Source organism: Leucoraja erinacea, chromosome 7 (genome assembly GCF_028641065.1).
Source record: "Leucoraja erinacea ecotype New England chromosome 7, Leri_hhj_1, whole genome shotgun sequence".
NCBI classification, from domain to species: domain Eukaryota; kingdom Metazoa; phylum Chordata; class Chondrichthyes; order Rajiformes; family Rajidae; genus Leucoraja; species Leucoraja erinaceus.
Window position 1 is genome coordinate 7,281,722 of NC_073383.1, and position 10,074 is coordinate 7,291,795.

Here is a 10,074-nt window from a genome sequence, read left to right on the forward strand (position 1 = left end):
ATATTGCCCCACACCTTACACATATATCAAAAACCTCTTGTATTTGATTTCCCTACCCTCGGTAAAAGACTCATTCACCGTATCAATTTCACTCATGATTTTATACACCTCTATAAGATCGCTTCTCATCCTCCAATGGTCCAAGCAATAAATTCCTACCTGCCCAAACTCTCCCTGCAGTTCAGCCCCTCAAGTGTTGGCAACATCCTGGTAAATCTTCTCTGCACTCTTTCCAACTCAATTACGTCCTTTTTTTTGTAGCAGTGTGACCAAAACTGAACAGAGTACTCCAAGCGCGGCCTCACCAACGTTTTGTATAACTGTAACATAACATCCCAACCCTGAATCTGAAGAAGGGTCTCGACCCGAAACGTCACCCATTCCTTCTTTCCAGAGACGCTGCCTGTCCCGCTGAATTACTCCAGCTTTTTGTGTCTATCTTCGGTTTAAACCAGCATCTGCAGTTCCTTCCTACACATCCCAACTTCAATACTCATTACCTTGACTGATGAAGGCAAATGTAGCAAAGGTCTTCAAACAGCCGATCTAACAGTGACACCACTCTCAGGGAACGATGTACCTGTGCTCCTAGATCTCTCTGCTCTACAACACTCCCCAGGGCCCCACCATTCACAGTAACAACAAATTATTGAATTGTGTATATTTTTCTCCGTTCACTGTTGGTCTTTGGAGTCAGTAAGGCAAGGCAAGGCAAGTTTATTTGTATAGCACTTTTAACAACAAGGTAATTCAAAGTACTTTACATAAAACATTTAAAGCAGGATGGCCATACTGCTGCTTTGGTACCTGCTTCCTTCTCTGATTTTTTTTTTTTGGTTGTTCCACACTAAATACAATAAATATTTCCAGAAATGTTCGACTTATACAGAATTTTAACCAGCTGTTCTTTTAAATTGTTTGACAATTTTCTGTACAGACATATTTTCTCAGATTAATTTTCATGTTGTGTGGTAGTTGCTGATGCATACCCACTAGATGTAGGTTGCATTCTGGACAATGAGATCATGAAACATGATGGAAAATTATAACACAGAAGGCCTTTTGATATGTGCCAGTGTAAAATTATCCCAACGTTTAGCATTCTCTATCAACGTAATGCCTTCCTCAGATTTATTATTTATAGAATAGTGGTTCAGAAGGACAATGTTTTGCCCTCTGGGGCTAAGCCAACTCTTTGGCTGAGATACCTCATTAATCCCTTTTTATTTGGGGGGGGGGGCGTTCACAGGGATTGTTGTTCCGTAGATTATTTAAATCTTTTGACTGTAAATGTTGATTCTGGTTCCTTTAAACCTTCAGGTAGCGTGTTCTCGCTCACAATGTCTCTCATCTCTTTTCCATTCATCATCATTTTCTCCTGATAATACAGGGCTTTGTTTCTGTGTCAAAACCAATCAAGGTCGTTGAACTCTCATCAGTGGTAAAGAATCAACAATATAAGGATCTCAAATAAAAACAAGGGCAGGAAAGGGGGGAAAGAAGGCAGGATGGATCTACGATATATTCCGATCTTTCGGCCCTGGGGCTCCTCCTTGGCCAAAGTGAGCACCACCGGAAATTGGAGGAGCAGCACCTCATATTTCGCTTGGGAAGTTTATACCCCAGCGGCATGAACATTGACTTCTCCAATTTCCGGTAGCCCTTATTATCTCCTCCCCTTCTCAGCTCTCCCTCAGGCGTCTTCGGCCCCCCCCCACCCTACATCAGTCTGAAGAAGGGTTTTGGCCTGAAACGTTGCCTATTTCCTTCGCTCCATAAATGCTGCCTCACCCGGTGAGCGTCTCCAGCATTTTTGTCTATCTACGATGTTGGCCTGTTTGTAGTTGGACCAGTCGACTAGAATGTCAGAAGGAGTTGGAATGGGTGGGTAGAAGTCAATGATAATTGGGCTACATTGATTTTTATTTTCAGACCGAATGAGAAGGCAGGTCCCGTCACCTGAAAGGCGGAATCTTGATGCAGGATCTCGACCCAAAACGTAGACCCTCCCTCTTCTTCCACAGGTTTAGTTTAGAGATTTTGTGTGGAAACAGGCCCTTCAGCCCACCAAATCCACGCCGACCAGCGATCAGCTGTATACTAGCACCATCCAACACACAAAGGTTCAAAGATTCAAATTTACAGAAGCCAATTAACCTACATACCTGCATGTCTTTGGAATGTGGGAGGAAACCGGAGCACCCTTAGAATGTTCAAGGGAGAATGTACAAGCTCCATACATACAGAACCATAGACAGGATCGAACCTGGGTCTTTGGTGCTGTAAGGCAGCAGCTCTACCACTGTGCTGCCCGTCTTGCTGAGTTCCTTCAGCGTTTTTTTGTAAGTGAACTCAAAGAAACTCGATGTGATCCATAGACTCAGCGCAGTGGTAGAGCTGCTGCCTCACAGCACCAGAGACCTGAATCAGTCAGGGATCTGAGGATAAAATCAGGCCATTATGTTGCAGTTGTACATAATGCTGTTGAGGCCGCACTTGCTTATTGTGTTCATGTACTGTTCCTGGTCTATAGGAAAGATACCATTAAATTGGAACATGTGCAGAAAAGGCGTTTGAGGATTTTACCTGGATTTAAAGAACTGATTTATATGGGGAGGTTGGGCAGGCTAGAACTTTATTCCTTGGAGCATAAGAAGCTGAGGGCTGATTTTATAGCGGTTTACAAAATCAGGGGAATACATAGGGTGGATGAACAGTCTTTTTTCCTAGAGTAGCGGAATCCAGAATTGTAAGACAAAGGTTTAAGATGAGAGGGGAAAGATTTGATAGGAACTTGAGGAGCAACTTTTTCAGGGGATCTTATAGAAACTTACAAAATTCTTAAGGGGTTGGACAGGCTAGATGCAGGAAGATTGTTCCCGATGTTAGGGAAGTCCAGGACAAGGGGTCACAGCTTAAGGATAAGGGGGAAATCCTTTAAAACCGAGATGAGAAGAACTTTTTTCACACAGAGTGGTGAATCTCTGGAACTCTCTGCCACAGAGGGTAGTTGAGGCCAGTTTATTGGCTATATTTAAGAGGGAGTTAGATGTGGCCCTTATGGCTAAGGGGATCAGGGGGTATGGAGAGAAGGCAGGTACGGGATACTGAGTTGGATGATCAGCCATGATCATATTGAATGGCGGTGCAGGCTCAAAGGGCCGAATGGCCTACTCCTGCACCTAATTTCTATGTTTCTATGTTTCACGTAGAAAGTGGTGCTCATATGGAATTAATTGGTTGAGGCTAAAGTTTATAGACAATAGGTGCAGGAGTAGGCCATTCGGCCCTTCGAGCCTGCACTGCCATTCAATGTGATCATGGCTGATCATCCCCAATCAGTACCCCGTTCCTGCCTTCTCCCCATATTCCCTGACTCCGCTATTTTTAAGAGCCCTATCTAGCTCTCTCTTAAAAGCATCCAGAGAACCTGCCTCCACCGCCTTCTGAGGCAGAGAATTCCACAGACTCACCACTCTCTTTGAGAAAAAGTGTTTCCTCATCTCTGTTCTAAATGGCTTACTCCTTATTCTTAAACTGTGGCCCCTGATTCTGGACTTCCCCAACATCAGGAACATGTTTCCTGCCTCTAGCGTGTAAAAAATCCTTAACAATCTTCAATGAGATTCAATGCTTCAATGAGATACCCTCTCATCCTAAACTCCAGAGTGTACAAGCCTAGCTGCTCCATTCTCTCAGCACATGACAGTCCCACCATCCCGGGAATTAACTTTGTAAACCTACGCTGCACTCCCTCAATAGCAAGAATGTCCTTCCTCAAATTAGGGGACCAAAACTGCACACAATACTCCAGGTGTGGTCTCACTAGGGCTCTGTACAACTGCAGAAGGACCTATTTGCTCCTATATTCGATTCCTCTTGTTATAAAGGCCAACATGCCATTCGCTTTCTTCACTGCGTGCTGTACCCGCATGCTTACTTTCTGTTGTACTTCCCCTTGTACTTCCTCTTTGTACTTATTTGTATCTGCCATGCATCTGCCCACTCCCCCAGCCTGTCCAAGTCGTCCTGTATTCTCAGAGCATCCTCCTCACAGTTCACACTGCCACCCAGCTTTGTGTCATCTGCAAATTTGCTAATGTTATTTTGAATCCCTTCATCCAAATCATTGATGTATATTGTCCCAGCACCGAGCCTTGTGGTACCCCACTAGTCACTGCCTGCCATTCTGCAAGGGACCTGTTAATTCCTACTGCCAACTTATGCAGGGCAATGTTTTTTTACACAGTGCCTGGAATGTGCTGCCAGGGATTGTGGTTGAGGCAGATATGCTAGTGGTGTTTAATAGGCAAGTGTTAATGCAGGAAATGGAGGGATGTGGATTATGTGTAGGTAGATGAGATGGTTTTGGCATCATGTTCAGCACAGACATTGTGGGCCGAAGGGCCTTTTCTTGTGTTGTACTGTTCTATGTTAACAGCATTCTGAAGTTGCCTGGATCAGTCCACGAATAGGAAGGATTTTGGATCAAACACAAGCAAATAAGAATAGATTAGATGGCATCTTGGTCGGTGTGGACAAGTTGGAACGAAGGTTGTGTATGTAGGAACTGCAGATGCTGGTTTAAACTGAAGATAGACACGATATGGTGGAGTAACTCAGTGGGACAGGCAGCATCTCTAGAGAGAAGGAATGGGAATTGGGACGAAGGTTTCTGTGGACTCTTTTTTCCTTCACTTCTCCAGCTATTTTTTGCCTGATTTGGATGGTGAATTAACCACTCTGCTGAAACAACTTTTTATAGTCTACATTTCCACAATCCGTTTTATACTTAATATATTTAAATGTTGTTCTTTGCCCTATCTTTTGTAGGGTGATGGATGGATCTATTACAAGCCCCTGTGGAAATCCACAAGAGGCAACACTGAGGTAGCTTCACCAACACCATAGACTCGGTGCAACTGGAGTACAGCAACATGGTTTTAAGTAATAAAGCTATCACGACTAGAGTTGTGACCAATGTTGATTTCATATTAAATTGTAAAATGCAGTAAATCTCTCAGCTGCTTTTATTCAATATTGTGTGTCTATGATATAATGTTGCGAGTGCTTCACACTTCGGAATGTTAGCAGAAAGGACTCTTTAAAATGACAGGAAAAATGAGTGAGTTTTTATCTTCAACTACATTTTATACCTTATCTGAAGCCTTTTGGCAATTACTTTTTGGCAAGGATCTTGTGTTATTTTGACACCTGTATTTGACAAAAGTATTACGTTAATGATTGCTGCCTCCGAACAAAAACCTATTTCTAACTGGCACAGTGGAGTGCTCTTTCGACAAGTTGACAAGCGGCTGAAGTGCTGGACTGTTGATCGGCCTGTGGAACTGTTGCAACAACAATTTGCCAGAGTGACCCTTTGGCTTAATCTATTGCATAAGATGCTTTTTTTTTTACAAAAAGTCTATCCAGGAGGAATTGGTCATATGAAGTTCCTTTAGGTACATTTCTTTAAAAAATTGCGGGCAATTAAGAAATAACCCCCCCCATAAAGGGAGGCGGATAGAAAGCCGAGAATACTTGTTTCCAAAGCGTGCCTTACACTGTGTTATTTTTTAGTATAGACTTCCAATTAGTATGTATGGCATTATCTGTTGTAGCTTAATTGTGGATGTTAATTTTCATCATGTACTGAAAATGTAATGAATTTTATAAATTTTATTTCAACTTTCTTGCTGAAACTGCTTGGTAGGCAAACTTCTGACAAGACGAGCTTTACAAAGAGGAAGCGATTTTAAAAGAATTTCGTTCAAGGGAACAAAAATGTTGCTTCATGTGTGTAGAAATTCCATAAGCTGTGACTACTAATGGCACAAAGTAAATGTTACACTTTCACTGATGAAAGTACCCACTATCACTCCAGAGATTTATTTTGCTGATTCTCTAATGTGTGGCTCTGAGTGTTGCAATAATTACCACAAGCTGCAAGCTGCTACCGAGCATTTAATGTTAAGTCATAGGATTTATTTTCACTTTGTCAGATTTGTGACAATGAGAGCACTGTTCACCGGTCATGAACTGTTTATGTTCCATGTAACCACAAATGAAAGATGTTTGTTTTTCTAATTTTGTGTAAGGCATAGCTTATCAACTCAACTTCCGTGTCATCTAAAGGGCCTGTCCCACTTGGGCGCCATTTGCGCGTCATGCAGATGGCGTGCGAAGATTTTGTACATTCCAAAATCCTGGGGCACTGCGCACGACCGCGCGTCACTGTCTATGTCACTGCACACCATGCGTGCGTAATGCGCACCATGCGCGCGTCGTGACGAGTAAATGGTGTCGCGTAAATGACGCGCAAATGACCGCCAAGTGGGACAGGCCCTTTAAGTTTTCATTCATTTGTGTGAAACTTCATTTTCACCTTTTTTAAAGTTCAATTGTAATGAACTGAATAGATTGAACTTGGAAAGACTTTGCCTTGTTGCAGGAATATTCGGGAAGCGGAACATAGTCCTGTCCATAGACAGTTCATTCTATGGCCTCAGTGGTGGGATAAGCCAGAAAACATCGCTGCTCATTGTTTTTGAAATGGAAGTCAAAGTGTATCAATTATCTCGCACCACTTTGATACTACAATCCTGTATATTTTGCAATCATGTATAATGCACTGAAGGAATCTCAAATTGACACTCCTGTTGTAGTAGTAGCAGCCAGTGTGCAAAAAGTTGAATTAAATATTCTGCAAAACCTGCCATCGTTATGATTATTTTCTTTAAGATTTTTCATTTTCCATGTTACTTAACAATGGCAGCCGACAATGTAATTGATCAATATTAGTTGTGCTAACGAACATTTCTATAACAGTGGGGGAACATTCCGTTTCATCTGTCTATCCGTCTGAAGAAGGGTCTTGACCTGAAACGTCACCTATTCCTTTTCAATGAATGAATAAGTTTATTGGCCAAGTATATTCACATACAAGGAATTTGCCTTGGTGCTCTGCCCACAAGTGACAACATGACATACGGTGACAGTTAGGAATTACACATAAAACATTCAACGTTAATAATAAAATATCGGTTAAACATGTGAATTCAATAAAATACCAGAGCAAAAGGAGGCTACAGATTTTCGGTTATTGAGTAGAGTTACCACTCGTGGAAAAAAGCACCACCTGAGGTGCTGCCTGACCCACTGAAGGTGGTGGTTCAGGCAGATACAATGGTGGGGCTTTTAGATAGCACATGGATTTGGAGGGGTATGGATTGTGTGCAGGCACATGGGATTAGTTTCATTTGGCATCATGTTCGGCACAGATATGGGCAGAGGGACCTGTTCCTGTGATGAAATATTCTATTTAAGAGCACGTTCCAGTGTACAATGCATTCTTATTTAAACTCTGACTACACCTGTAGTTTGGTAGTATGAATCCAGAATTGATTTCATTTTTTTAACATCAGATGTGCAGACGTGCTGCCATTGCATTGCATCGGGAAGACTGATTAATTTGTATCCATCAACTTCCTATTTGCAGGATATGGTGCTTTTAGACTTGTCATTTAATGCCCATTCTCAAGTGCCTATTAATTTCTCAGTAACTGTCATCAGCACATTGGTGGCAGGGAAGATCAGTTGTCACCCACATGCTGTCCAATAATAACAATAGATTTGTTTCTGGAAAAGACTTTAATGAATCTGATATTTTTTTCTGCGTTCAACGCGTTGCTTGCTAAAATATTTCATAAAACTAATATTTTTCCCCTGAAAATAATGATGTCGTTTTCACTCTTATTTCTTTGATTTCCATACAAAAGGTGTAAAAGTAAATGTTTCTTGCTCGTATTTAAACTAATTATGAAGCATTACAACTGAGAAAAATATTAAGATCTCCTTCAGTTTACTTTATTTAATACATGTACAGAGATACAGTGAAGAGCTTGTTCTGGGTGCTATCCAGTCGTATCACACTGTATATGAGTACAATGGATGCTCTTCTGGAACAGCAGGGAGTCGCCATCTTGCAACGTCCAAGACTGTGAAAAGTCTGATCTTGTCCCAAGGAGATCTACAATTCCTTATTTCCTCATGTTAATGCCCGGTGTCCTATCGGCACTGGATGGGTGAAGTAGGGGTGGGCCTGGCCCAGCGAGATGCCGTCGGCTCCATCCACCGCCGCTCCGTGCAGCTGCCGCAGGCTGCGCTCCAGCACCCGCCCAGCTGCAGGAGGGTCTCCCGCATCCACCTCCGCAGGCACCACATCTTGATCCTTTAAATCATTGCTGCATGCACTCCTGCATGTTGTTTTTGCTGACTACTGTTTCCGAAGAGATTCACCACAATGCTGCGTCTCTGTGACTCTGGTCAGTTGAGCACTGCGAACCTCGCAGCAGGTGTGGGTGAACAAGTTGATCCACAACACGCTTCATCTGCAACTGCAAGCTTGCATTCGGTAGAAGGCACCACACAGCTGAACTCGAGCAAAATTAACCCAGAGTTTATATACTTTCACAAGGTGTTCTGGTACCAATGTGGAGGTGATGTTAAAGTGTTGTAGCTTCTGGCCCTGAATTCTGGGTTCCCTCCAGATAGCTACCAATAATAATCAACCCCAATGTTTGGGATCCTCATTTGCATGAAGATGTAAGTGTATTTCATGAAACATTTGTAATACGATGACAGCGATCCTAATTGGTTTTCAGTAAAGCATCGGTAAGTCAGTGGTTCTTGAATAAAATATGATAGGCAACATACTAAAATGTATTTATTAGATTAAAATAAACACTAATTAAAACAGCTTAAATATAGACATGCACCCAACAGTACTTATCTCATGATACATAGAAATATTTTTAATTTCAGTCATGTTTCATTGCAAGACACATAAACCGCAGGTGATGGTATGAATTTTACAAAGTATTATGTATGACATTCCAGAGACCAGTTGATTTTGGTTTTCCACGACAACCTTTACAGAGTAAAGAAGGAAAAGTAACTTAAACGTCAGAATTCAGAATACAGCGAGGCATGCGAGTTTGATTTTCATGGTTTACGACGGAACTGGAATCCTTTGTGTTACCAGCAAAATACCAACAGATATAATAGGTTGAAAACACTTTTTATACTCCCCAATGTAACATGTAACAGTAGCATGTTCATGAACACACAGTCTTCAATCACTTGAACCCTGTTTTTAATGATTATTTGTTTAATTTCACTGACTTAAGCAAACACAAAATGGAGATGGTGCAGATTTGAACACGTTGCAGTTTAAGCTAGGCATGCATAGCAGCTGCATGAGCAGCTTGTCTGTTTAGTTCTTTGCCGTGTACCAAAGTGCAGTGAAAAGCTTGTGTTGCGTATATCCATTCAAAGGAAAGACTATAAATAATGACAATCGGCTGTGCATTGTATACGCATAAAGGGTTCACCACATAGTGTCCAATTAAAGGCAGTTTGGAGGTTTTCAATGAGGTAGATGGAAGGTATGGAGTAACTCAGCGGGACAGGCAGCATCTCTGGAAAGAAGGAAGGGGTGACGTTTTGGGTTGCGGCCCTTCTTCAAACTGATTTAAACCAGCATCTTCAGATCTTTCCGACACAAGGTAGATGGAAGGTCAGGACCATACTCTGGGTATGTTATGGGAGGGAACTTATATACATTCTCAGCTAATCATTCTTAATTACATTTGTAATTCAATATAAGTACTTTCTTGAAACCATTCGCCAAAATAATGGTTGAATGCTATTAACTGCTATCAAATACCTCAGCTTATTTGCTATTGGTACCATTTGGTGCTATATTTTTTGACTGTTTAATAAGGATCTTAACTGCATTGTGAACCATTTGCAAAAATGAAAGATATAGAACAAGACCTTAAAAGTAGCTTTAAAGGTAATACAGTTCCACATTGAAAATACAGTGCAGATAGATCTACATACACAGATTCATATATTTCTTTAAATATATCATAATGGGTCATTAGGCAGGAATTACTGGTTCCTCTGCTTTCAACTACAGTAGCAAAAGGAATTTCGTCATGGCAAAGCAGTAAATCTTTGCCACAGAAAACATGCATTAAATGCACGCCACTACATTTTCCGCAGCAAATC

At 41.6% G+C, this 10,074-nt stretch overlaps 1 protein-coding gene across 3 annotated transcripts in view; it reads left to right on the plus strand.

Moving 5' to 3' along the window:
- The window catches only part of osbpl11 (oxysterol binding protein-like 11), a 97,388-nt gene extending 90,675 nt beyond the window's left edge, over positions 1 to 6,713 (plus strand). For all 3 annotated transcript variants that reach the window (XM_055637720.1, XM_055637718.1, XM_055637719.1), the window contains one exon: positions 4,834 to 6,713. In XM_055637720.1, the coding sequence (XP_055493695.1) occupies positions 4,834 to 4,911 (78 nt within the window). In that variant the 3' untranslated portion in view covers positions 4,912 to 6,713. The remainder of the gene's footprint in view (positions 1 to 4,833) is intronic.
- The last annotated feature ends 3,361 nt before the right edge of the window (positions 6,714 to 10,074 follow it).